At 45.1% G+C, this 27,672-nt stretch overlaps 5 protein-coding genes across 5 annotated transcripts; all 5 read right to left on the reverse strand.

Annotated features, from left to right (window-relative positions):
* Positions 1–3,007: 3,007 nt before the first annotated feature.
* On the reverse strand, positions 3,008–4,860 carry H6S33_001191 (uncharacterized protein; the record flags this gene model as incomplete). Its single annotated transcript, XM_044832541.1, has 5 exons — positions 3,008–3,013; positions 3,106–3,813; positions 3,873–4,151; positions 4,210–4,730; positions 4,800–4,860. 5 exons carry the CDS (start codon positions 4,858–4,860, stop codon positions 3,008–3,010), a joined length of 1,575 nt encoding a protein of 524 aa, XP_044694158.1.
* A 3,529-nt stretch (positions 4,861–8,389) lies between these two features.
* H6S33_001192 (uncharacterized protein) lies at positions 8,390–9,854 on the reverse strand (the record flags this gene model as incomplete). Its single annotated transcript, XM_044832542.1, has 7 exons — positions 8,390–8,456; positions 8,537–8,609; positions 8,665–9,364; positions 9,453–9,571; positions 9,634–9,689; positions 9,762–9,768; positions 9,836–9,854. 7 exons carry the CDS (start codon positions 9,852–9,854, stop codon positions 8,390–8,392), a joined length of 1,041 nt encoding a protein of 346 aa, XP_044694159.1.
* Positions 9,855–13,851: 3,997 nt separating this feature from the next.
* Positions 13,852–14,820, reverse strand: H6S33_001193 (uncharacterized protein; the record flags this gene model as incomplete). Its single annotated transcript, XM_044832543.1, has 1 exon — positions 13,852–14,820. One exon carries the CDS (start codon positions 14,818–14,820, stop codon positions 13,852–13,854), a length of 969 nt encoding a protein of 322 aa, XP_044694160.1.
* Positions 14,821–15,226: 406 nt separating this feature from the next.
* H6S33_001194 (uncharacterized protein) lies at positions 15,227–19,636 on the reverse strand (the record flags this gene model as incomplete). Its single annotated transcript, XM_044832544.1, has 1 exon — positions 15,227–19,636. One exon carries the CDS (start codon positions 19,634–19,636, stop codon positions 15,227–15,229), a length of 4,410 nt encoding a protein of 1,469 aa, XP_044694161.1.
* Positions 19,637–24,175: 4,539 nt separating this feature from the next.
* H6S33_001195 (uncharacterized protein) lies at positions 24,176–27,149 on the reverse strand (the record flags this gene model as incomplete). The annotated part of the gene is made up of 7 exons (XM_044832545.1): positions 24,176–24,678; positions 24,735–25,072; positions 25,174–25,748; positions 25,804–26,337; positions 26,387–26,466; positions 26,517–26,571; positions 26,625–27,149. 7 exons carry the CDS (start codon positions 27,147–27,149, stop codon positions 24,176–24,178), a joined length of 2,610 nt encoding a protein of 869 aa, XP_044694162.1.
* Positions 27,150–27,672: the final 523 nt, after the last annotated feature.

The following is a 27,672-nucleotide window of genomic DNA, read 5'->3' on the forward strand; positions in this document are numbered from 1 at the left end:
TTCCATATGAGGTATCCTAAGAAACCCAAGGACAAGCGGATTGTTAGGGTGTAGATTACTTCCTTTTGGGTTTTCATTTCCTTGCATAACACGAAGTTTCTTGTCATATAGAATGAACGGTAATAGAACGGTCATAGATCTCGGAGACCAAGATCCTGGAAGAGGGGAGTGGTATAACGGAGCCATTTCAACTATCTGGTGTATGAGTACACATAGGGCCGGTTACATGCTGAGAGTTATTGTTAGAAGCCAGTTGCACGGTGATATGCAAGTACCGGCAGTGTGGTTAGCTACCAGCTGTTAGAGTAACTACATTCCGGGCGCTAGGAAGGGGATCTATTCATGGGAGCAATGACTGACGAGTCTATGCCTCGCCATTGTCTAGAAGACCGGCCAGAGTGAAGCTCTGATTGTCCGGTGATCCTCTATATCCTCTGAGCATTGTAAGTCCGCCGAAGGGCAGGGACTATGCTAGGGAAGTCTACAATAAGCGAAAGCTCTACAGCAATGATTAAGCTTACACCTGAGCGGCAGCTCATTCATGCAGGTCCTCGGTTGTGTGGCAACCAAGGCTGCAGGTGTTACAAAGGCTTTGACTAAGGGTGGTTGCCTTGGGTATCGGAAACACCTGCTGACGCTTAGAGAAAAGCGGGGTAGCGGTGGTATTGTTTCCGGTACTGAGGGAAGGCCCACCGGAACTTAGTAAGGAGTTAGGAGCAGAGAATAGAGGCCTTTGGAGTATAAGTACTCAGGTTCATTCTCGCCCTTCAGTCCTGTTCTCTCCAGTCTTCATCAGAAAGAAAAACCAAGTTCTCATCGGTAGCAGAGCCCTTAAAGATTATTGAGTTCTAGCGATAGTATCTTTGAATAATCTGCAACCTGATTGTCTATCTTGCACGGCCGTCTCTATTCTATACAAATCTATTTCTCTTAGAAGGGACCCCCGTTACATCATTGCTGTAGAGCTTTCGCTTATTGTAGACTTCCCTAGCATAGTCCCTGCCACTTCGGCAGACATACAGTGCTCACAGGATACAGAGAATCACCGGGCAATCAGAGCTTCACTCTGGCCAGTCTTCTAGTCACTGGCGAGGCATAGACTCGTTGATCATTGCTTCCATGAATAGACCCCCTTCCTAGCGCCCGGAATGTAGTTACTCTAACAGCTGGTAGCTAACTACACTACCGGTACTTGCATATCAACGTGCAACTGGCTTCTAACAATAACTCTCAGCATGTAACCGGGCCCTGTGTGTACTCATACACCAGACAGTTGAAATGGCTCCGTTACAGTCTCTATTCTATCCTATTCTATTTCTCTTAGAAGAGACTCCCGTTACCGTTCTAGAAGCACTATGGTGTAAACCTAAAGGTCTCAAATTAATACTAAAGGAGCGTGGTTTATGGCGGGAGGGTCTTAAAAAGAACTGTAAGACAGTTAAAGATTGTGAAAAAATGTGGCAAAAGGCGATCAAGTTTTGGCTTATTGTGCTCGGAAACTGATGTCCGATCAAGAAGACTTCTAAGCACAAAAGTCTAAATTAGAGGGAGCTATTGAACCCAGAGGACACATGTATCATTTGCTTCCTAAATTTCATTGCGAACTGAATTGGATAGAGTACTACTGGGGAAGGGCTAAGTGGTATAAGAGGAACCATTGCAAGTACGGCATCAAAGAATTAAGGGAGCGGATACCTTTGAGTTTTCAGTATGCTTAACAGTTCATTTGGAAATTTTGGGCGAAGACAGAGAAAATTGGACAGGCATATAGGGATGGAGTAAGGTATGGGGCCGATAAATCATATAAAAGTCACAGGAGAGTATCTGAACGCAATGTAGAATAATTGATCACCGATAGTCAAGTCTCGCCAAATCTCACTAAAAGTGCACCTTCTGGTTGAGCCTCGACAGAAGTGCAAATCTGTTAGTTGCGAAAGCCAATGATCGAATTCCCTGTACTGGTGTGGACAAGGTTGACAGCGTCGCCCCCCAAACCCTCTCGCACCATACCCAAAAGCTACTCAAATCCTTGCTTGGCTGCCAAGTGTCACTTTAATTCATATCAGCCCAATCAGAGCTTTTTTCAGACCCTCATTTTTTTAAAATTCCCCAAAAGGGGGTTCTCAGTACTTACCCTGAACCCCCGGTACTTCTGCAGTCCACACCCCATTGGACCTCGCTGGTTCTGTTGGACGGACTGGAGCCTTGGCTGAGAAATCACAGTCCATGCAGTCATTATGCAGTTCTATATGCCAAGCCAATCCGTCCCTTGCCCAGTTGACTGCAGTCGACTGCAGTCGGACCCGTCGACTGGCTGGCAGTCTAAGTGCATGTTATCACATCTTTTTTATATTGGGACGTTGTAATTAACAAGAACAAACAAACGGAGATCACCTAACTACTACCTCTTCTTGAAACTCTCACGAATATGAAGCTTGCAGAGGTTCTTGCAGATCTTACAAGTCTTAAGACTATCGTATTTGGCCCCTCTGAGATTATAATCCCAGGTTCTTGAAATCAGTAATGCTTACTTTCACTTTTGTCCTTTAGAGTGCAGTAGACGCTTTGAATCTCGTTTCCCCGAACTATACCAGGACATCGCCCCTGAAAACGCAGGATGATGACTTGACTCGTGCCGAATCTTTTTTGAGCCTACAGTCCGAACAGAGCACCCGAGAAAGTTTGGTCCGAAAGCAGAAGGATGTAAACTACGTCGCAGAAAGGCTGGAGCTTAGGCTTAGTAGCAGCTCTCCTAAGTGATACAGCTAGGCTGTTCTGTTAGAATCTATTCCTAGGACGTGTTATATTTTGGGGTTCTGTTAGTTTGAAGAGTATGCATAAAGTTATGAAAAATATATGCACCAGTCACCACGCCATTGCTTTTTACAATTCTATTTGACTTAATTTACCCCAAACTCTATATTTACAATTTCAACGTGCAAGTTTATAGCCAATCTAGATAAACCGAATACTCCGGAATGGTTGAATATATGTAACCTCATCCAAATTACCTCTACAGTCCAATGAAATTTTGGATTAGTAAATGAATAGTACGCATGTATGTTACAACTTCTCGCTCGGTTGCCTTTCTCAAGAACCACTTACCTTCTCTGTACTACTACCCGACTGTGCGTTGCTAGTTTCTTCATCAGGTGTCCTCTTATCCTCTTCCTTCTCGTCGATATCTTGGTCGTCCTTCACGTTCCTCTTGGAGGCCGATTCGCCCGCAGATCGTTGTTCGTTCTCTTCTTCAATGAGCTCCTGCTGCTCCCTCAAAACCTCCAGTCTTTGCTTGTTGGTTGCTGCTCCCTCTGCAGTGTTAACCTCCAACTCAATTTCATGATAAAGTTCTTCCGGAATGCTGCTCAAGACAGCAACCAATGCATCATAGTGAGATTCAATCTCACTCTCCTTGCCTTGATACATGAATGCATTGGATAGCACCAGAAGAGTAGAGGGGAGCCCATGCTTCAGACGAAGTTCAAGCCAAGTGTTAAGGTCGTCCCTTAGTCGCCCTGGACTGACTCCGTGGGTACGTATGCCTCGGGATGCACAAGCAGTTTGTAATTCTGGGACGGATAGCGAATCTACCCCTTCGTAAGAGATGGCACGGTCGTCACGTTTGATCTGTCGCATTCGGTGGCGAATGTTGTATCGAAGAATCGCATCCGTGCCGAATGTATTCAAATTCATGTAACGACACATGCCCACAAGTTGAGCTCTTGAAAGATTATCAAGAGTAAGATCATCGCGAAAGATCTTGCAAACTTTAATCACATCTTCATGACTGGGGGATTCCCCGCTCGACCGAATCTAATTGTCAGAGAGCATTAGACATCGACCCTAAAAATATATATTTGTACAATAAACACCTTTTGAAAAAATTGTGCGAACTCTTCTCTTTGCCTTGTCTTAGCACTTAGTTGGATGCCGCCTTCACGCATAGTTGTTCTCAAAAAGTTTGAGACGTCCTTGCGAGTTGAGCGAAGCTTGCTTGACTTCAAGTCTTTTGCTTTTTGATCCTCATATGTACTAGGGAGTAAGTTTGGAAATATTTTAAGTGCGATAGGTAAGAAAAGCTCTCCGGCTGGTACGATTATGAAAACGGAGAATGGAACGAGACGGCCTAGATCCTTGACTGTACGTTCAAGCTGTATCAACTATGTTAGCGACAGTGACGACTAAGAGATTAGATGATGAAGGACATGCCTGACGACGTTCCCTCCGGCTGAGCTCGTAGCCTGCTGCCATCTTCAGCGCCAAATTTGACGATATTTTAATCTCGGCACCGAGAAGCTTTGTCCCATCCCAAAAGTGCTGCACTCCATGTTTAACTTTCTGCCACACAGTCGTCTTTTTTTCCTCCTTTTTCTTATCAGGGGATTTTCCATTGATTGCGGGGACGACGGTAACATCTTTGCCATCGGCTACCTCTGACCTTGCTAAAGTAGTCTCCATTTGCCCCAATTTCACGGCCGTTGAAGGAATAGTCGTTTCACCTTGGTGTACTTTTTCTGGGGCAACATCTCGAGCTAATGGCTTCCTAGCCTCTTGAGCATTGAAACCGGGGGGGGGTATAACTGTGTTACTACTAGGAGCAGATGTGTCTGTATTCAAAAATCGTTGTGAAGCAAACAAGATGTAAGCCGGCCGGTCGTGAGCAATCCATGATCTTAGAAACTGTCGGCTAGTAGATATCCCAATAGCAGATTGAAGCGAACCGCGGTTGGCTTTAGAAGGTTGTCAGAAAAAGGGATGAAATATATTTAGTAATTGTTCGGTGGGTTGGAATCATGTACCTGAAGAAAGAATGAAAGACCGCTGTGTTGCTGGGTTAAGAAGCAGTCTTGAAGTATTCATTGCTTGAGATGTGTATCGAAAACTGGACTGAATGATGGGTAAATGTAGGAATTGCGCGCAGGAGGGAGAATACTAGACCCAAATACTTGTGAAGAGAGAGGTACGGGGCAAGGAGGGGGAGGAAAAGGGAACGTGAGGATGTGATTCAAGACTCGTGGCTTAAGATCGACCATGCATACAGTCATGTTCTAGAAGCTATCGCTTCTCAGACTTCAGGGTTGATAATTTTTACAATCCCTTGTGAATCTTCAATTCTCATACAAACCCATTGTTTATTCCTTTCGGAGATTGTATGATGTCATTGCCCTTGAGATCTGTCTGGCTTAGGTAAGCCATCTGTGTACCTACAGTATCAGAAATGAGGGTAAAACTGATACCGCATCAGTACCGGGAATTGTGAGAATATGCCGCTTTATCTCCGTATTTTGACGAAGTAAACGGTAGTGTTACCGCAGTGGCACGGCATTGCCAAAAACTGCGGTAGTCATTTTATATATACGTATTCCCTGCTTATTCATGTCCGAGTGATGCCCTATGAATGTACCTACATTAACTTGCGTACATACCACCAACATAAAAGAGGCTACATATTTCCTTATGGCTTGAGTTCCCAAGATGTTCATAATCTGGCCCACCCAGACTGACTATTTCCCTCCACAGGTCGGCTTTACTTAAAATCCTCTTAGACTCATTAAAATCCCTTGAGGAGCTCTACCTATATATTACTATAGCTACCGCAAAATTGAAAATGTCTTTCTGGGCTTGATTATTAGGGGCCGGTGGCCATGGCTTGTTGGGGGTTAGAGATTTAAACATTACGTGGGAATGGTTTAGTCAATCATTAATACAATATTTAACTTCGACAAGTCAATATTTCACGAGCAGGATAGTCCGAGGGGCAGTCACCCCCATTATTCTCTCTAATATATAGATATCAAATGTCTTACTTGTCTTCAAGATAAAAAAGTAGCTTTCGTCGCCCAGAGGTACTTAAATATTGCATTAGTATAAGTTAACACACATCACCCCAAAGTCTAGTGGCAACCTTATAATAGTACTGCTATTCATAAGGGAGATGAAGTGAGGATGATCTCATAATCAAAGCAGTTGTGTATCCTCATTAGCTGAGCTCATGAAGAGGTTTGGATGATTGTCACTGAAAAGAGTAGATAGAGGGTAGATAAATGGCAGTTGATAAGAGTGACTCATGTCCAGAAGATCACCAGGTATTCTATATAGGGTCTGTTTGAAGTTTTTCCCTCTCCTCATCTGTCTCCCGATAAATATATTATGCCCCGAACAGCGAAAGTAATATCATTTTATCAATCGGTGTCCCGGCCAGCCTGTTGCTAATTTTGACAGTGTCCTTATGCTGCCGGTCCCATCAATCTCCCGGCCGGCCACCCGCCCTCTTCAAAATTAAACCATATGATGCCGAGAGGTTCAAACAGACTACAAAAATTCCAATTATTCAATCGAATTCATGTCAAGGCATTAAGAGTGAAACAACTAGACTTAAGGCTGAGGTATCAACTTCAGTCTTGGAGTGGGAGTGGTTCCTTCTATCTGCAGGTTCCACGGAGTATAACACCCGACCAATGATAGGCCACATACATGTATATAACAGCCAGACTCAGAGTTTAGCTTCTATCATACTAGGATTGAAGAGGAATTATGATACCGCCAAAACTCGATAAAATTGGCTAGCTCCCGTGAGATCGAAAATGGGAAACTTCCAGACTTGGCCGAATATTGAACTTGGCGTTCCGGATTCACCCAAAGGATCGAGTAATCTCATTTCTCTTCCGCTAAACGAATCGGGATACTACATGGTCCAGTATCAGCCAGTCGTTTTCCATATATGGATAACTGGAAAAACTTTCCGTACACAGTAAAAAATATTTTACCACGACTCAAAGCCTGTTGACCTATCTCCTGGTTATTAATACTAAGGCTCTGTTCGGACGGACGTGGTATTCAATATCGGTTGCATGGTGTCATACTCTGAGATAAAACCAAGTATTCGCCAAAGACAAAAGCGTTTGGTATTGTTGGGTAGAGGCATGAATATAGAGTACGAGACAACGGGAAATAAATACCTCCAGAGAAACCATGGTATTTTGTGGTGTATTCATGGTATCAAAACCAATAATTTGGGCCATCCGAACACTCAAATACTACACTAACTTACACGCCTTCCTATTCGGAGCGAATACCGTGGTACTGACGTCCGTCCGAACAGACCTTAAATATTTACTTGCATTAATAATACCCAACGATCAGTCCTAATTGAATCCAGGTTTTGATCTACCAACTCATTCGAAATTGGTTATTATTTTTGTTAATATTGTAACCTTTAGCTAAACCTGTTAATGAGCGTACTCAATAAATGAATTAACAATAACAATTAACGAGCGTACTACTCCTCAAACGTTGCCATTCACGTCGTATCACTCGATAACTCTGCTTAGTTGTGTTTTAAAAACGATAAAACCGCTAAAAACTACTTCATGGTACCGCCGACGCGCTACGCTCAATTGCAATCGATGTATCGAAGTGCAAATACTTGGCGAAGATGAGCAAGTACAAATTCTTCAGGCCATAGGCTGTACAGCGCTCTCTCGCTATAAGGAATTTATACCGATTTAGTGTGAAAATGTTGAGGGGGTCGGACGTCCCTATCCTCGTAGGGCACGTATCCTAATAAATAACATCCTTATAATAGAGCGTATTTACTAACCGTCAATTCTGACAATTGACACTTCAACATTGAGGCAGAATTGACACTTCTCCTCCATAGGGATGTGAAATGCGCAAGCCGCAACAGTATGATAAGTACATGGTTTACTGTAACTGTATTTGGTATCCTTTTGACATACCGCAAAATTTAGAAATGGCTGCCCCCAGATTATCCTGCCCCTCCGAATATGCTGCCACCCATCATTAGCCACCCGAGTATAAATCCATGACTCAATGACTTGTCTAACTAAAAGATCGTACTTTACTAGAGCCCCTGCTAAGCTGCCCCCACAATCATCAAGCCCAGGCAGGCATTTCCAAATTTTGCGATATTTCACGCCTGGCAAGCGACCCTACCCAAAACTAACACTTGTGGATGCCGCTTTGGAGAGTGGCGGAGTTTCAATTGTCAGAATTGACGGTTAGTAAATACGCTCTAAGAGAGACCGCTGTATCTTCTTCTGCGTTGATCTCCCCACCAGTGTGTATTTATATCAGTTTTGTTTGAATCAAGCGTAACCCCCCAGTGACACCACAACGCAATTTTGAAATCTCGTCCTTTACTACAGATACATCTATTGAACCACCAAATAATAGTTTCTACCTTTGAAATGCAAGTGAGGAAGGATACATGCAAGACGAAGACAAACTGTTGAGAGAAAGTCTGATAAAGCATATTTTGCCCATCCTTTCTTCTACAACTAGCTTTATAGGCCGTTCATCAGCAGTCTAGTTTATATAAAATCCCAGAATGTTCTATTACCAAGCAAAAGATTCTATTTTCCGCTTTTTAAATCATAGGATTAGTTTTGTATTGTGGTGCAGCCCCATTGACTTCGCTCTTTTTCGCTTCGATACTAACAGCCCAAAGTTATATATTAGTAACAGGCCGTTTATACTTAGTGATTCGACCAAAGGAGGAGATTTGAAGACATACATAGGCTCTGAGGCATCCTCTTCTTCTTCCGCCAGCAATCGCTCGGCTTCCAATGCTGCAATACATCCTGAGCCTAAACCACTAGTTAGGATATACAACTACCGCGTCCAAATCTATAGAACACTTACCTGCGCTTGTAATTGCCTGTCTATACCGCTTATCCTGTACATCCCCGGCAGCAAAAACACCCTTGACACTGGTATATGATGTGCCAGGGGTTGTTATGATATAACCGTCCTCATCGGTGACGATCTGGTTTTTAAATAGGGAGGTAGCCGGTTCGTGCCCAACAGCATAAAATAACCCATTGGCTGGCAACTCGCTAATCTCGCCTGTCACAACATTCTTGATCGTGAGGTTTTGTAAAAGCCTGCCGTCCCCTTTTGCTTCTGTGGCCACGGTATTATACAGAATCTCAACCTTTGGATGCGCCGTGAGCCGCTTAGCCATGATGTTAGATGCCCTAAGCTTATCCTTTCGCACCAGGACCGTCACTTTACTTCCATATTTAGTCAAAAAGATTGCCTCCTCCGCAGCCGAATCGCCACCCCCAATCACCGCCAGGGGTTTATTCCTGAAGATTGGTACAGCTCCATCGCAGACAGCACAGGCGCTGATGCCACTTTGCCAATATTTCTCTTCGCCAGGGAGGTTAAGTCGTCGCGCCGATGCACCAGTTGCAATGATAAGAGTATCGGCGGTGTGGGGCGCAGCATCCTCACTGTACTCGAGCCAGTACTTGAATGGTCGCTCTGATAAATCAACTTTGGATACTGTCTCTGTAATTATCTCAGTGCCGAATCTTGCGCTTTGTTCTCTCATGGCTTCCTGTTGAATATACCACATGTAAGTTCCGTACGGCCTTCTTCGGGAATGACTGTGATAGAGACAGCTCGTATATAATTGGAAACCCTACCATAAGTTCTTGACCACTAATCCCATTTGGAAAGCCAGGATAGTTCTCAACATCAGTGGTTGTAGTCAATTGGCCACCAGGGGCAATCCCGTTTGCAAGCATTCCCTCGTACATAACGGCTGAACGAGGTCGAGGTCAGTTAATTAGTCCACTGAAGGCGGTATTCAATGAGAAGACAAACGTTTCAGTTCTGCACGAGCTAGATAGACTGCGGCTGTATGGGCAGCAGGGCCCGAACTATAGTGGAAAAGGAGGGGGAAAAAACGTTAAAATCCGTGACATCGCGATGGCGGGGTAAGTAACTCATACCCAATAACTGAGGCGGCATAAAATTAGTATGTGCGTAGCCAGAAGAGAATCCAATGAAATAGGGACAAACTTACTGACGACCTTGCTGTGCATTGATGATTTGCCAAACAAAAAGTTCGAGTTGTGTGGTAGTTTCTGTTGATGGGTCCAAAGAAGTGTAATGGCACCGGAAACGCCTAGCAAAGGCCGGAAGGAGTACTTAAGAAAGCGTGGTGAAAACGTTTTGTCTGATCTATCAAACTACTTCACAAGTGGATCGCTTGTGAATAATTATTTTGAATAAATGTGAAGAGAGAGGGGAGAGTAGGTGGAATTACAGGTTTGGTTTGGAGGGGTTGCAATGCAATTGTGGGGTGCGGAAGGAAGCAGGGACAACACGGGCAAATAACCGGAAACCCTGAAAGTTATGTAGGTATTCAAGCTGGCAGTATTAAAACGAAGAACGAGGTGGTAAAACAACACGGCAGGTGTATTTACCAATGACACTGAAGAAGTTGATGCCGAAGTTAAGGAAAGGGAGGGGGAGCAGAAGGAGAAGAGCATATAAGTGGAAACAGAAGACCAGAGAAATAGAAGTGTTGCTGATGTGATAATGAGCAGCGGCTCGAATCGAGACTTGTCTAATAGATGATCCGACCTAACGGGTTCTTCCTTCGCCCTTCCCTAATTGGCTGGTTCCCTCCCTTACATTACGGGATCACACTGGTGGACCCGTTCCGGAGCACTACCTGAGCCTGCTTACATGTAGGTACATACAGAGTAGGGTACCTCAACTTTCGGATAGGTACATGTAGGCAGGTACCTACTCTAGAGTAGATGTAGGTACGGGTGCATGTTGAGCACCCAGTACTCGTATCTTCCTGATGTTTGCAAAAGGAACCACTATTGCATACCATACAAATACGCGCCAAGTACACAATTTAGTATGGTACGCAATCTGTGGTTCCTTTCACAAACGTCAGGAAAATACGAGTACATGTACTCCTACATGTGCGTATGTACATGTACTTTGTACATAAATGTACTATGCACCTAAAAGATAGATCTAACGTTTTTGACCTGGTACCGTGTCAGACTGGGAATCAGGTCATTACTAACCATACAAATTTAGTCGTATTTATTGCCGAGCCTTTTCGCCTCCAAAATTTGTCAAGATTTTGGTGCCGTTGCCATACGACACGATTCTAGGTCTGACACGGTACTCGGTCAAAAACGTTATCCCTTAACCCGTCAATTGCTGACCCCGGTGATATAGGGGTTGAATTTGTATGGGAGATCCATTATTTGATAAGAAAGATAAGATCTGTTTCTTTTTTGGTGGGTCAGCACTTTGGTGACGGTTTAAGGGATAGAGTATAACCAATATACAATGATCCGAGGCATCCTTTCAATATTGCAGCTTACAGTCCTTCTGTGCTTTGTTGCAGCTGTATCATCCAAAATTTCAATATCACAGTACATAACTTACGTGTCTAGTACAAATAAAAAGGGATGATATCACCACAATTATCATATTCTTCCCAATGCCGATTCGTATTAATTGTAGGAACCGTGTTAGTGGAGTATTCCAATAATACTACTATGTACTACATCTAATTAGTATATCTAATCAGTATATAGCTATACCGAGCTAGTATGCAATGTGTATTTTAAAAGTTTTGATTGGATGTTTTCTTTTTCTCGAGCTATTGATTAGGGTGGGTCAGCTAAAAAGAAAGGTTATGTTGGAGGTTTTGTTAGGTTACCGTTTCCTTTGGTTGTTATTGAATTATGCTATTCGGTGATCGTGATAGATATGTTTTGTGATTTTGATATCGTTTGGGATTGTTCTGTGATACTGTGATTGTGATATATCAACGGTATATCACTTTAGCAGAGCAGCGCAGAGTCAGTACTAGGGTGTAGCGAAAAGTGATCAGAATCTGATAAGACAAATACTGTCGTACACGGGGTATTGGCGGATACTGGGTATTGGCGAATTGAAGGTAAAAGTTGGCTTGGCTGTCTCTTTTTGCCCTGTCCGCCATCACCCAGTATCCGCCAATACCCCGTGAACGACAGTACTGGGCGTTGAGGGTAAATACGAAGAATCTCATAAGAGAATCTTGCTGTGAAATAGGTGTGTTTATCTTATCAGATTCTCGGTATTTATGGTTAACCCCGGTACACGTATTCACCGCAGCATTCACTTATCAGATTCTGATCACTTACCCTCAACACCCGGTACACCTCTCTGGTGACACTCTTCATTATGCTTTATTTCATTATCCTCACCGGCCAAAGGCCGGAACCGGCTTGTATGTAGGTATCCCTTGGACGTACGAGACATTTGGAGAATCTCTCTCATGTATTAGCGCGAATTGGTAGTCATGTGACCTAGAATTTGGCTGAGAAAATGTCCGGGTAAGCAATTTGCTGCATTTATCGGTCTTTGGAATACTCAGAGGTGCCAAAAACTTCGCAAGTTGCTGCTTTATTACAGTAAATTGTTTCCCAGATAGGCTACGCTAATGCATGAGAGAGATTCTCCAAATGTCTCGTACGTCCAAGGGATAAGGAGTATGCAATGTGGATTTTAAAGGTTTTGATTGGTTAAGTTTTGGACGTTTTCTTCTAGAGCTATTGAAGAGGGTGATTCAACTAAAAAAGAGAAGATATGTTGGTGATTGAGGTTGTTATTCGGTCGGTGATTGTGATATATTTTTGGTGATTTTGATATGTTTTGTTATATTTCGATGATCGTGATACATGTATTTTTGATGGTTTTGATAACGTACTCATAGAACACTTCCCTAGTAGGGTAGTAATAGTATACCTCTATGGTGACAGTGGTCTCCAGTTTTTATTTCATTATCCTCACCAGCTAGAGGCCGGAATCGACTTGTACATCCATATATATATGTACATTTAATACACTTAGTAGAGTACATGTACTCATTAAAATGTATACATACTTGTGTGTTCTTGGGTGCTATATAGCTACATTCATGGATCACATGTACTACATGTGTGTAGGCGTTCAGTAAAAGGTCGTCAAAGTCATGTAACACCAAAAAATGTACTACATACTACATGTACATGTAGTACTCTAGAATAGAGTAAAGTGTAGAGTAGATACGTTTATTACCTACAAATACATGTATGTGCGTCGAAGACCTGTAAGTTTCACCAGAGGTACTGGCATCCAGCATTTGTCGAAGAACTTGGGCACGGAGCTTTTCCAGGAATATTTAGGCATGTTGCTCTACTTTAAGTACATGTATGTACATCTTATAACTATCAGTTGGCCACCTCGCCAGGGCGAAGTGTGAGCTTGAATGTGACCAAATTTTGGGAAGGGCGGGTGGGTGTGGTGAGTCCGGTTTTTACAGTACCGATGCCAGTGCCAGTGAGCTGAAAGTATGTGTAATTTAATGGAGTTTGCTTTAACATAAACTTCCGGAATTATATTGCATAGCTATTGCTACCTAGTGTAGTGGTTTAAATGTCTGATATATGTCGAAGTGCTTGGGATTCAAATTCCAGGCTCGACGATATATAATTGAGGGCCTCGAAGGTGCATCACATTGTCCATTCTAAATGGATGAGATACTTTGCGACAGAGGAAGAGGGTCGTCCGACTTAGTGTACCATGAATTTATTCCTCTGGAGCTAAGGGCGTAAGGCTCCAGCTGTTTATTCAAAGCTTACTTTCCTTTCGGGGAGATTATGTGATGTGTGAACAGCTGGCGTATGTCGATGCAGTTTTTTTTCTACATGCCGAGTGATATTTCATGACCGAATAAAAAATGATTTTGGACAGAACCGTTGTTGCAAAACGTTATATTTATATAATGAATCAGCAAGCTGAAAAATGACCGTAAAGCTTTTCCTGAGCCTACAGAGAATCAATATCTGTTGGGAGGCTTATTCAAATGTACCATCATGCTGATGTTCATACTCAACGTTAAGCATGAGATTGTAACTATCAGTATTTATATTGTTATTTTATTCTCTATTGTACATGAATCCAATTACAATTGTGCTAACAAAACCTCCGATTAAACTATGTTTGTAGTTTGTGCGCCCGTTTCCTCCCTTTGTAATACCTTTAAATTGTTGACACCGGTAGTCCTGGATAGTGCAACATATAGCTGACCATGAGTAAATGATGTTGTCGCAAATCAATACCGACCACATTAAGTGATTGCCCCTGTGCTTTATTTACGGTCATTGCAAAACACAATCGAATTGGTAGTTGTTTGCGTGTAAGAATGAAGGATAGTTCTTCTTCTGTTGTTGATAGTTTGATTCGTGGGATGATTTTGATTTGACCGTCAAAGTCACCACCCAAGATTCGCACTTCGATGCAATGCCTGGCCATTTTTGTAACCGTCATGCGAGTGCCATTGTATAGACCTTGTTTTGGATAGGGATTACTTAGAAGAATAATCGGTGCACCAATTTTTAATTTCAATTCCGAAGGTGGAATACCGGCTGGATTCAAACTTTGAAGATATTCAGCCGGGAGCTCATTTGATCGATCCGGAGAGTCCTCAAAATCCGCAGTATCAGATGAATAAAAGCTTTGAGTTTCTCCAATTATCTCGTTCAGCACAATATCATTAAACTCTGATACCGTATCATTACGCATGGCCAGAATTGAACGGCCTGTGAACACTCTATGATCGACATGAGCTTGCTGGATTATTTGACGTGGAAAAACGTGAGTACAAAGCTCCTTAACAATTGTTGTTATTTGAATAAATGGTGGAAGTGTTATATATCCTTGTATATCGGGGTTGCATGACATTGCCGTAAACCATTCCGCAAATAACGTATTTGAAATATTGTAAAGAACCATGGGCGAGGCGGAAGCTGAGGGGTCGAGGGACATGGTTCGGCTTCCTAAGTGGAAGGATAGGCCTCGCGCGAGGGCTAGGGAGGGTGCAGTGGTATACCCGAAGGCAGGGACAGCGGTCGGTACGAGGAGAGAGGGGAGGACAGCGACAAGTGCCGAGAAGGACGCGGCGATGAACCAAAAGGCGGCGAAGATCATAACAGCGGATGCACAGGGCATGAGGGACAGCAGACGTAACGTGAACTGAGAGTAAAGTAATGTATTGAAGCGAAGTAAATCCCCCAAAGTGATAACCCAAAGTAGAATACAAGATGTTGCGTAAGGAAAAGAAAGGAAGACAACAGAAGACACCGACGACTCTTTATAGTAAGGAAATAACAACCGATTACTAATCCCACGGAACCTTTCAGACTTCCTAATAACTCATACAGTTAATACAGCAATATAGTTCATAACAGTTTAGCTCCCCCCCCCAAAGGGCGAGCTCCTGCGAGCAGACAAACAAAAACAAAGTAATAATAAAAAAAGAGAAGACCAAAGAAAAGAAGAAAGAAGAAGAATAAATAAAAAGGAAAGACAATTTTAACTAAACACATAGAGAAGACCGGCACCGAGGTTCGTAAGATTACCGTTTCCCACGTTGGGTCCTCTTGGGAACTAAGGCGGGTTTGGTAGGGTAGAGGGAGTGAAAGCGTTGCAGCGATCCTAACTCCGCATCGAGGTTCCGGGCGGGTTCCCAGGTGGGTTGTTCATAGCCTGTCCATTTAACCAGGTATTGTAGTTGCCGATGACGTATCCGCGAGTCTAGCACCTCCTGCACTTCAAACTCCTCTTCCCCTTCGACGACTACCGGTGGCGGGGGTGGTTGTATGTGGCCAGGAAGAGGCTGCGTTCGGGCGGGTTCTAGTAGGGAGACGTGGAACACCGGATGGGACTTCATCGAGGAAGGGAGTTCCAGTCGGTAGGCGTGAGATCCAATGCGTTCGAGTATTTTAAATTTCCCTAAGCGTTTATGGTCCAATTTGTCTGATGGCCGAGCAGTGCGTATATGCTTTCGCGACAACCATACCAAGTCCCCTACTTCTAGTCGTGGTTCTGGGAGCCGGGTGTTGTTGGCGCTATCAGTAGCAGCGGCTTGGGCGTACAGGATCTCGGATCGCAATGCGGTCTGTAGGGTGGTGAGCGAGTCGGCAAATTCTACTACTTCCTTCGGCGTGGCTTCGTGTCTTTCTTCGGCGGGTAGGACCTCTAATTGGGGGTTATACCCATAGTTTGCGAAGAAGGGGCTAACCCCTAAGGGCTCCGTGGTGGCGTTATTGTGCGCGAACTCTGCCAGCGGGAGAAACTCTGCCCAGTTGTCCTGTTGGTAGTTGACGTATCCCCATAAGTACTGTTCCATAATTGCATTTACTCTTTCGGTCTGTCCATCGGTTTGTGGGTGGAAAGCGGTACTGAATCGCGGTTTGATGTCCAACTGATTGCACAGTGCCTTCCAAAACTGCGAGGTAAAGGTCGTACCCCTGTCCGATACTATGTCTTTTGGCAGCCCGTGAGATTTCCAGACGTGTTGTAGGAATAGGCGGGCCAGTTCGGGGGCGTCCGCGGTATCTCTAGTGGGGATGTAGTGGGCCATTTTGGTGAGTCGGTCAACCACTACGAGGATGGCGTTGGATCCTTGGGACTCTGGTAGGCCGGTAACATGGTCCATTGACAACGAGGACCAGGGTTTAACTGGGGGAACGAGGGGTTTAAGGAGGCCATAAGGGGCGTGTCGGGCCGGCTTGATCCGGGTACAGGTGTCGCAGTGATCCACGTAGCGGGCGACATACTTTCGCATTTGGGGCCAGTAGTAGTTCCGTGACAGGAGTTCCAGCGTGCGGGCGCGTCCCGGATGTCCGGCCGAAGGTGCATCGTGGTTGGTGCGGAGGATCTCCAGCTTGATAGCGGCGTCATCGGGGATATATAGTAGGCCCTGATAGTATAGTAACCCATCCTTAATGGTGCATTCCCCGATGGGGAGGAAGCGAGAGTGTTTCTTCCTGGCGATGATGTCCTTCATCAATTGTTTGGACAGCGGGTCGTTGGCTAACGCAGTCTGCAGTTCATCGTGGCGGTCGGGTGATACCTTGGCGGGTCGGGGGACCTCTAGTACGGCGGCTAGACGGAGGTTCTTTGGCTTAAGTATAACCTGATGCTGTTGGGTCAGTCTTTCATCCCCTTCCTTAGGGAGATCTCCAGATCGACGTGTAAGGGCATCAGGTTTTCCATTCTTCGTCCCCGGTCGGTAGGTAACCACAAAGTTGAAGGAAGACAGCATTAGGGACCAGCGAGCTTGGCGACGGTTAAGAATCTTCGTGGACATAAAGTGTTCCAGGTTCTTGTGGTCGCAGTATACCGTAATCTCCTGGTTGCTCGGTTCCAGGTACTTTCTCCATTCCTCAAACGCACGAACAATCGCCAGCAGCTCCTTGTCATAGATGTCGTAATTGCATTCGGCTGGTGTCATCTTATGGGAGTAGAAGGCCACTGGGTGTAGAATTCCTTGGTCGTCTTTCTGGGAGAGCACGGCGGCCGCGACAAAATCGGAGGCATCGGTTTCCAATATGCAGGCCCGTTCGGGGTCGAAGTGCTTCAGTATTGGGGCCGTGGTAAAAGCTTCTTTTAGTTGGGTGAAGGCGTGGTCCGCGGCGGTGGTCCATACAAACTGGGTATCCTTCTTTAGCAGGTTCGTCATCGGGGATACCACTTTGGAGTAATCGCGGATGAATCTCCGATAGAAATTGGCGAATCCCAAAAAGACTTGTATGTCGTGTACCGAGGTAGGTGTTTTCCATTCCTGTATCGCCTTGGTTTTATCGGTAGCCATGGTAACCCCTTCGCCCGATATGATATACCCTAAGTATTCCGTACGATCGACGTGGAACTCACACTTCTCCGGCTTGCAGTGTAGCCCCGCCGATTGTAGTTTGTCCAGGATGGTAGTGACATGTCGCTGGTGTTCCTCCTCCGTGTTCGAGTAGATCAGGATGTCGTCGAGGTACGCCGTGCAGAAGTCGTCGAGGTGGGTTCGGAGGGTGTCGTTCATGAAGGCTTGGAAGGTGGCGGGTGCGTTGGTGAGTCCAAAGGGCATCACCAAGTATTCGAACAATCCATACCGAGTCCGGAAAGCGGTTTTCCATTCCTCCCCTTCCTTTATCCTTATCTGGTTGTACCCATTGCGGAGATCCAGCTTAGTATAGATCTTGGCGTCCTTGAGCCTATCCAGGGTGTCGTTAATCAGCGGTAGTGGGTAGCGGTTCTTGACCGTGAGGGCATTGAGGGCGCGATAATCCACACATAGTCGTAGGGAGCCATCCTTTTTCTTGATGAATAGGACCGGGGCTCCGGCAGGGGAGGAAGAAGAGCGTATGTAACCTCGAGTCAATTGGTCATCAAGGTATTCCCGAAGGGTCTTCAACTCTTCTGACGACATGCCGTATAATGGGCCAAATGGCGGTTGCTTGCCTTCTTGCAAAGGGATCTCATGGTCAATATACCGATGGATAGGGAGCGCTTGGGCCTCTGACTCTTGAAACAGGTGGAGGTAATGGTGGTAGGTGGTAGGGACCAATTCTTCGGTGGAGTTAGACGGCGTTGGGTTCGGACCGGCGGGGCGGGCAGCCAGGAGGAATAGGTGGTTTTCGGGCTGTTGTGCTTCCCTACGGAAGCGGGCCGCCGACAGGGTGATGGTACGGCGATGAGCGGTAGTCCTTGGGGGTATCGGGGGTGGTGGCGAGGTGGCGGCGGCGGTAGATCTCGGAGGTATTGGTGGTGGCGGCAGGGTGGCGGCGGCGGCAGTCAGCGGGGAGGAAGTGAGGGTGGAGGTCCATGAGGCAGCGGTATGTTGTCTGCATCGGTCGGCGTGGAAGGAAAGGGATCGATCGGCAAATTGAATTTTGGCAGCGTGGTGTTGGAGCCAGGGGAGACCCAGTACTACCTTAGAGTCACCTAGTTGGGTGACGAATAAGGAGATCCCTTCTACGTGGGTGCCTACTTCGAGGCGGAGCTTGCAGAAATGAGTGATATCTCCAGAGGCGATGGGTCGGCCGTCGATTACCTGTAACTGCCTAGGCGCGGGGAGCGGCTCGGTGGTGTAGCCGCGGGAGTGGGCAAATGAGGCATCGATAAATCCATACCCAGTGGCTCCTGTGTCGACTAGGGCGTGGAGATTGTCCTTGTTCCTAGACAACAGTATCGGTATTTCGAATGGTTCACAGTCACCGGGGTGGTGGAGTTGCCCAATCTTAAGTTTGGCACCTATCTGTCTTGACCGTAGTAGTCGCATGGCAGTATGGGGACCGGGGCTGTTCTCGACATGGGCTGTGCCACGGTGGAGGGTGACGAGTGCGGGGAGTAGGGGGGCTCCTAGCTGATGGAGGGTGTTCAAGACTTTAGCCGGTGAGGGGTAAGGTCCCAAACCAGTGAGGTACGGTCGGAAGGGTATGGGGGCTAGTGTCAAAAAACACCAGCCTGGGTCGTTCCCGGTCGGCCGCCCCCAAGGGATGGAGCGTCGGAGGAGGCGGCATTGTAGGCGGCGAGTACGCCGAGGTGGCTTCAGCGGTGGGATGTGGTCGGGGAGTGGTTCCTTCATGGCCTGCACGCAGAGTCTACTAAGAAGGTAGGCTATAGTCCAGGCTAGAAGGAAGAGTGCGGCGTTCGTAAACATTAAGAGGGCGTCTGTGGTCTCCGCGGAGAGCGAGGGTGTCGATGGTCGCATAAGCGAGGCGAGTTGGTGGATGTCAGTCGACCCTAAACGACGCAACATAGTGTAAAGAACCATGGGCGAGGCGGAAGCTGAGGGGTCGAGGGACATGGTTCGGCTTCCTAAGTGGAAGGATAGGCCTCGCGCGAGGGCTAGGGAGGGTGCAGTGGTATACCCGAAGGCAGGGACAGCGGTCGGTACGAGGAGAGAGGGGAGGACAGCGACAAGTGCCGAGAAGGACGCGGCGATGAACCAAAAGGCGGCGAAGATCATAACAGCGGATGCACAGGGCATGAGGGACAGCAGACGTAACGTGAACTGAGAGTAAAGTAATGTATTGAAGCGAAGTAAATCCCCCAAAGTGATAACCCAAAGTAGAATACAAGATGTTGCGTAAGGAAAAGAAAGGAAGACAACAGAAGACACCGACGACTCTTTATAGTAAGGAAATAACAACCGATTACTAATCCCACGGAACCTTTCAGACTTCCTAATAACTCATACAGTTAATACAGCAATATAGTTCATAACAAATATTATTCTGAACTCTCATATTTTGCTTCAATGATAAAAGGTTGAAGTGTTGCCACAAAGACGATGTTTGAAGACAGGCACGAACTGTGGCATCCCTGTTCCCCCCTCTAACAACAGGAAGAATTTGTGCGAAATCGCCATCAAGAATAATCGGGATATCACCAAACAAAGAATGGATATTTGTATCACAAATATCATTTAGTGAACGGTTGACGGCTTCAAAACAATACTTGTACTGTATTGGCACTTCATCTCAAATAATAACATTAATCTTGCGGCTCTACGTGCTGTTCTTCGTTCTCTCTCTAGTTGCTATACAATTTGTTAGAGCAAAGTATAACTGTCACCCGGAAAGATTCAACAATACATACCAAACATGTACGACATGATTTACTTGGTTCTCCTTGATTATCCTGATCGTAATCTTCAAGAGGTTTCTCCCGTTTGCATTTACGGCACGTTATGGAATTCATTGTTGTTTTTCGTTGATCAGAATTGTTTTAAAAGATGGTGGGATGGGGGGGGGGGGGCAGTCCCTATTTATAGTATTCCAACATTTTGTTTTAATTGAATGGGCCCAGCTGTTGACCGGGTGTTGACCGGCCCGGGTGTTGATCCGGGTGTTGACCGGCCTGACTGGGGCGGATTGGTTGCCACACAGAGGTCAGGGTTAGGGTTATGGGCCGGCGTGCCAGCGGGGAACCGCATCAAAGATACATGTACCAAAGTACTCCTTAAAGTGTATTCCAGTAGGTACAGTATAGAAGATAGTAGATAGCACATTTATTTATTAAAATATAATTTAATTATTAAAATATAATTTAATTATTAAGATATAATTTAATACTCCTACATTTTGTTTTGATTGACTGGGCATTGGCCGCTGTTGGTTGACCACGGGCGATTTGGTGGGGCGGATTGGTTGCCACGCAGATATCAGGGTCAGGGTTCAACCGAGCGCGAAACTGCTCTATCGTAGTACATATTAGATTCACGAATACTGGTCCGAAATCTTCTTGCAACCGGATCAGGAGACTGCAAAAGATATTGTAAATACGGAGGTGGTGCTTGCAAAGGTAACAGCTGAACATCTCCCTTTTTACAACAAATTTCAAAACGTGGCTTTATCTTTGAACTTGCTGCAATTCGCTCATCAATCCAATGCAAAGCTGAACAGGACTCGCAAACGATCGTCATTGAGCCCATATTCAATTCTTTCCATTGTAAACGGGAACTGAGAAATGCGCAAGGAAAGGCAGAACGTATTCCTTGTCTTACAGCTCTGGGTGGGGATAGCTATCAACAGAAGTTGTAAGCATTTATAAGATGCAATTCTTAAGTATTATAGTACATACCTCCAATGTTTCTACTGTTTGCCCGGCTCGCAAAGAAGCACGTCTTTATCTCATCTCCGCTTGTCTTCTCTGCAAATTGTCAAATAATGTTTCTATTGGTTGTTGCAGAGATACATACCAAACAATCTCTACATGATCTCAAAAGAGAACCGCGGCGGTTTCTATCATATTCCGCAATGGCTTTATCATGCTTGCATTGGGAGCATTTAGCAGTAGACATGATTGTGAGGTATGGATGCTTTTTGTTAAGATAATTGAATTGAAAGATGGTGGGGAATGAAATTTGTGGTCAAGAAGGTGTAGTTACCCATCCCTTGAAAACCGGGTTTTTTTTTCTTTGGTTACCCTACCTCCCCAACCTGTTCCCATCCCATAAAAATACTATTGTTACCGCACCTCTGCACCCCTGTCACCAACCCCTGTCCAATTCCGAAAACGGCTTAGCTTCTTATTTTTGAGAAACACTGTATTGTAGTACTATATAGATTACATAATGCAGGTACATGTACTAGTACATACACTTACATACATTAATTCCGACTAAGCCATGTAAAAGAAGTACAATATGGCAACTAAATCGTTGGGCTCTCTAGCTACAAGTATACATACACGTATATGTAGATACATAGAAGAGATGCATAATCAAATAATTGAAGATGAATAATAATCCGGCCATCTCTTGTGTTACTGTTTATCGTACTCTACTTATACTTCTAGGTCTGTCTCAGTTCGGTGCCCCACTTTGAAATCGATTAGATCATTTCTAGACGCCTTCGAGTTGGCAGCTTGAGATATCTACACAAGTATGTATGTGAACTATACGGAGATCAAGGAGCATCCCCATATCCACCTATTTGTGTCTGCATGTAGTTAGATTCATGATGCTGGACTTCCACTTGTGGAAACCCCCGAACATATGGATCGGCCCCTTTTCGAGCCGTCCTTCTGGGTTCTTTGCACTTCAGGTTCGCGCTGACATACTCTGAAGGGCCCAGGCCTTCGCTTCATGTGACGCTGTGATAGGCTCTCGCAGCTTTCGAACTAAAGTAAACAGTGTACATGTAAGTACATGTAGGTGTTATACATGTACAGTTTCCGGTAGAATTATTGCGAAAGCCAGAGCTAAAAGAGTGGATCCTGTTGGCCTGTGCTCGTAGCAAAAATCTTTTAAGGGCCAATAGGACTATCGGGTCACGGAGAACCCACTTTCGCAATAATTCTACCGGAATCTGTAGTGAGGAGTGAGGTACTACATGTAGTGAGGTACTACATGTAGTGAGGTACTACATGTAGGTTCGGTCTAATCAGTATGTTTGCCCTTGTGAACCTGCATAACATGTAGAGTACCCACATGTATATATATATTCTACAAGTGTAGTGCGACCCCCGGCCGCAAACATCCCAAAGTCGACCACCTACCCACACACAGACCCGCAGACCCGCCAAGGCCTAAGAGAGTGAAATAATACAATCTATCTACGTAGTCAATTGTCTATGATATATATCAATTCCTATCTTCTCAATAAAGGGCTCTTAATATTAAAATATACATATAGCTTATAAAAAGATTTTCGATATCAAACCTCTTCACTTCCGGGTCGGGAGCAGTTCTTTGTGGTATATATGCAGACGATTCAACCAATCAGAAACGTTCCTGACCACGCCGATGAAGACTATTGTTTACAAGCGGAGTGCGGCCTCCGGCCGCCCAAATGTGGTGAGGAAATGAAGGTGCGGGCGGTACTGCGATATATCGATAGTAATTTCTTAGATTATTGCTGTTGTTCTAGATTATCGGGTCATCCAAACGACGTACAGGCACGCACTAAACGATCATCTCCATCTCTCCTTATAGGTAATCTGTGACTTATTAGCTCTAGTATGCACTCTAAGTCATTCAATGAGTAGCTTTAGTATGTACATGTATGGTGCACACACTCTTAAAGGTGACACGGCAGGATTTGGAAGTGGAACAATTGTGGCTGCAAGGTGAGTTTTAGGCCAATCAGAAGGCCTATTTCTAGCATTCCTGCTTTATTCCTGCCACAATTCGCTTTTAGGGGGTATAAATGGTATAATACTGTTCCACTTGACTCAGTCTTAGCGCTTTTTACATACAAAAATGCGGAATTTCAAACTCCTAAGGCTTCACAACTAGAATAGATATCAAAAATCTGGTCATACAAGTTAAATTTTATCACTAGTACTACAATCTGTATGACCCGATTTTTTCTAACTTTTTTTGTTGAAAAGCCTTAGGCAATCGACTTTGCCTCATTTTTCGGTTATCTTTAAGAGCGGGCGCACCATAGTTCATGATAAAATGCTATCAGGGAAATTCGACCTTGATATATAAAAATATGGCTGTAGTTCTGTCAGTGTTTGTTCATTTATATCCATAAATTGCAATAGCTACATGCCTTTTAATGCCAGTTCCCTTCCATCTCGGGAGTAGTTCATTGTATATATACTTGGGTAATGATATGCAACCAATATTAGAAATAGTACACAACCAATAGAAAACGTTCCTGGTGACGATGAGGAAGACTATATAGTTTAGAAAAATAAAGGGGTAGAGTAGGTACAGTCGCTCACCGGTACTCGACGAATTCTGCTAGTTGACGACAATTCTGGTAAGATATCCAAGTTTCATTGATTTCTATTGGCCTATAGTAAACTCCCTGTTCGTCAATTGGTAATGTTCAAGTGATGGTATTTACATACAACTTGGTGGGTTAAATACACTGGGATAAAGCTTGTCTTGGGGGTTAAGAGATGGACTTGATTTTTCCGCTATCATTCATTTACTTTCATAATGACACCGGAGTGACAAATAGACTCCAAATTATAAGTACATAAACAGATGTGTAAAAACGAGCACAAATTGTTTTAGAGACAAACAAATGTTCACCGAAACTAAAAAACTCCGTTGGACATTCCCAGTTTATCGATCTCCTCGACCAAGCAGTTTCTCTCTATCTCCGACTCTACGCCCCTCATCAACACCATGAGCCTCTTCGTCATCATAGTCTCGAGCATTGTCATAGCCTTTTTCATCACTGTCGCTAAAAAGTTCTTCCTCGTCATCCGAAGCTCCAAATGCATCGTAAAGATCTCTTGCCTTACGCCTACCGCCGGCCGTGGCGCCACGGCCATGTTCTCCTGGGCCGGTACCTTCAAGCTCGTCTTCATCGTTCAAAACCGCAAACTCGTAATCCATCCCATCTTTACTAGCCCTTTGTTTCTTTCGTTGAATGAAGAGATAAGAAGCGACAACTCCAACAAAGACGGCAATAACCGCAAATGCACCGTAGATCCATACTTGAGTCTTTGCTGACATACCGAATGTTGGAAGAAATGAAGGAAGGTAGCTTGCATTTTGGTTATCACCTTCATCATCAACTGCTTCACCTTCAGATGGAACATTTGTTGCCGTTGCAGGTGATTCTATGGAAATTGTCAATTTTATCTGTTCGTAATACGGGCAAGAAGATTAAACAGACCTGTTACTGTAGCAGTGGGGGTATCTTCGTTACCAGGCTTTTCGTTAACAGGGCGAGTCACATGATCAGTTGGATTCCCAGTAGGCACGGCGGGAGTTGTTGGCGTGCTGGTTGGTAGTTGGGTGGTCTTTACGTCGGGTGTTAGAGTAGATATTGGGCTAGACATCCCGTCGTTATCCTCTGCTTCATTAACGCCCGGCAGTGGTAACAATTTGGCCTTGGCTGCATCGATTGCTTCTCCCCACAAGGTAATCCTCCAATCAACCAAAGTCCCAGTGACATCGTTTTCCATGCCATCCTTGATAATGACAGTCCAGGTTCCAACACCATCCTCACCCCTAGTCGACCGATAAATTAGGTTTATGTTAAATAGTAAAGATGCCGCCCAATAGTTTCGTGGAAGTTTAGAGATAAATTTAAGATTACGATTTGAACATACCAATGCTTAACACTCATAAAAGTCCAATCTTTATATCCTTCTTTGCTTTTGTCAAATTTTCTCTGTGTGGCTATGTGACTAACAAGTCCACTAGGAGAAATTAAATCAACGCTCATCTCCCCCCTTCTGCCATGCTTAGCATTCATCGTCACTGTTACGTGCTCAAGTCTTTCAAGATTGGCCTTCTTGAGATCGTCTGCGGTTATTTTGATCTCAGTTTGCAAGCCCTTTTGGCCCTCGGGGATGGCATGGTTGACAGCCAACACCGGTGATTTAAACCATGCCTGAGGTTTTACAGATTTGAAGTCTTTCGCAGCTTGGACAATCGCCCAAGCATCAAGCTTTCCATACCCGTATTTATGATTGAATTGTTTGCCGATGACAGTTGTTTCCCAATCAGGGTCTTCTGTGTTAACAGGGACAGCAGTGTCTAGCACAAGATACTGGAGATCTCGCCACGAAAGATCAGGGCGCACAGACAATACCAACGCAAATATTCCTGCGGCCAGAGGAGCCGCTGCGGATGTACCCCCATGGTTTGCATAACAAGCGTTGACTCCTACATCGGTAGTATGCTATTGAGATTATTAGCGTTCAGAAGTGAGACTGTCCATAGCGCAGCATACTTACAATTGCATCGCCACTTCCGCTACTGTATGTCACGACCATCTGTGCTGAGCATAACTCGGAGTAATACGGGTGCTTGCCAGTTCTGTCAATGGCCCCAGTGGTTATGCTGTAGATACTGTTCGTGTAACCATCGAAATTGCAATTGTCTTCATTGGCTGCGCCATTTCCGGACGCAAAAACGAAGATAGAGCCCTTGCCCTGTCTCCCACTCTGAACCCCCTTTATCATCGCTCGCCTAATCAGTATTCCAGGGGCGTCCATCGCTTGCCCGTCGTCTGGAGGACCCCAACTGCATGAGTAGATTTGGTTGTCTTGGTAGGCGTAATTCATCGCGACAGCTTCATCAACATCAGATATCTGCTTTGACAGTATACGGATCCCAGCCACCTTGGCATCCCACGCAACACCGACACCACAGACATTGTTCTTCACTGCAGCTATTTCCCCAGCGCATCTCGTTCCGTGACGATCATCTGACAGACGAGGTTTAGGCTCGGCCGTGTGATCGTTAAAGTCATAGGAGCCAGGCGCAAACTACTCATACATTAAAAATGGTACGCGATTGTGGGAAGGATAATCTTACATAGTTTGCTTTGAGATCTTCGCTATACATGTCCAACCCGTCATCTACAATCGCTACTGTTGCGTTTATACCAGTGATACCTGTATCGACTTAGCCTTCTACATGCTTTAAACAAAATTCGTTGTAATACCTTCCATCCATACCCCAGTGACATTAACGTCGTGACCATATTCACGGGAATTATGCTGGGCTAACGTCAGCGTTTTGTCTATAGTCTACTATGTCAGGGCGCACCTACAAGATGCCACTGCTCAAGGAAAATGGGGTCCTTAATGTCCAACGCTTTCACCACCTCCTGAATATTCAGGCCACCGGAGGTGGAACCAGCTTCTTCCTCGCTTTGGCGAGTTTCGAGATTCGGTTCCTGATGCCGGGGAGGAATCGACGAGCGCTTTACAAGCCTCTTTAATTTTTGTTTCTCTGCAAATAAAATGGTGTCTGAGGCATCCCTCTTTGTAATAGTACCCGACCCAGAATCTCTCTTTCCCAATCGCCGACGTCTTTCGAGATAAACTGAGACAATATCATCTTTTCCGCGTGGCGCAGAAAATAGGTGATGATCATCAAGCTCCCCAATTAAACCCTCATGCTCTAGCCCAACCTGTTCGGCGATGTCATTTGGTGATATATCTGGTGTTAGGTGCAGCGCGTAATAATCCCGAGAATCATAATCCCGAGGCTTCAAGTGTAATTTTTTGGCTGTCCCAAGTCCAAGGTTGGTGAGCAGAATGGCGAGTCCAATGTAGGTAGCATCGAAGTACATCGCGGTGTCGGCGGCCGCTGTGGCCGGGTATAGTTCTTAACGGAATCAGGTAGGTTATTGGGCACCGTGTGGACCCAGAGAAACGAAGGTACCGAAGAAAATATACGGAACAAAGCACTCTTGATAGACTCAAGGCTGATGTTGTTCCGACGCAATGTGAGCGATGCGAGGGTATGGCCGAGTCCAGAAAGGGGCTAGATGTCGACAGGCTTAGCTTCTTAGTACTTTGAGTATGTAGGTTGGTATGATTTTTTGTTGAAACGTACAGGTGCTTAAAGGCCGGCTTCGGGCAAATTTGGTATTTGGTTCTGATTCTGGAAGACTTGAGGTGGGAAGACGAGGTAACTATAGGTATTGGTAAAACACCTACCATACTAAATGCGACAAAGAACCCGTGGCAGTATGTAATATTAGGTGAGGCGCAGCAGTTTTGTGGCTGTTTGTGATCAGCACATGGGTTCTTAACCAGCAGCAATATCAACTAATCCTCGTTCTGAGCTAACCTACGTACATGTACTTGTAT

The sequence above is a fragment of the Morchella sextelata genome (genome assembly GCF_020137385.1).
Source record: "Morchella sextelata strain SCLS chromosome Unknown scls_10, whole genome shotgun sequence".
In the NCBI taxonomy this organism is placed as follows: domain Eukaryota; kingdom Fungi; phylum Ascomycota; class Pezizomycetes; order Pezizales; family Morchellaceae; genus Morchella; species Morchella sextelata.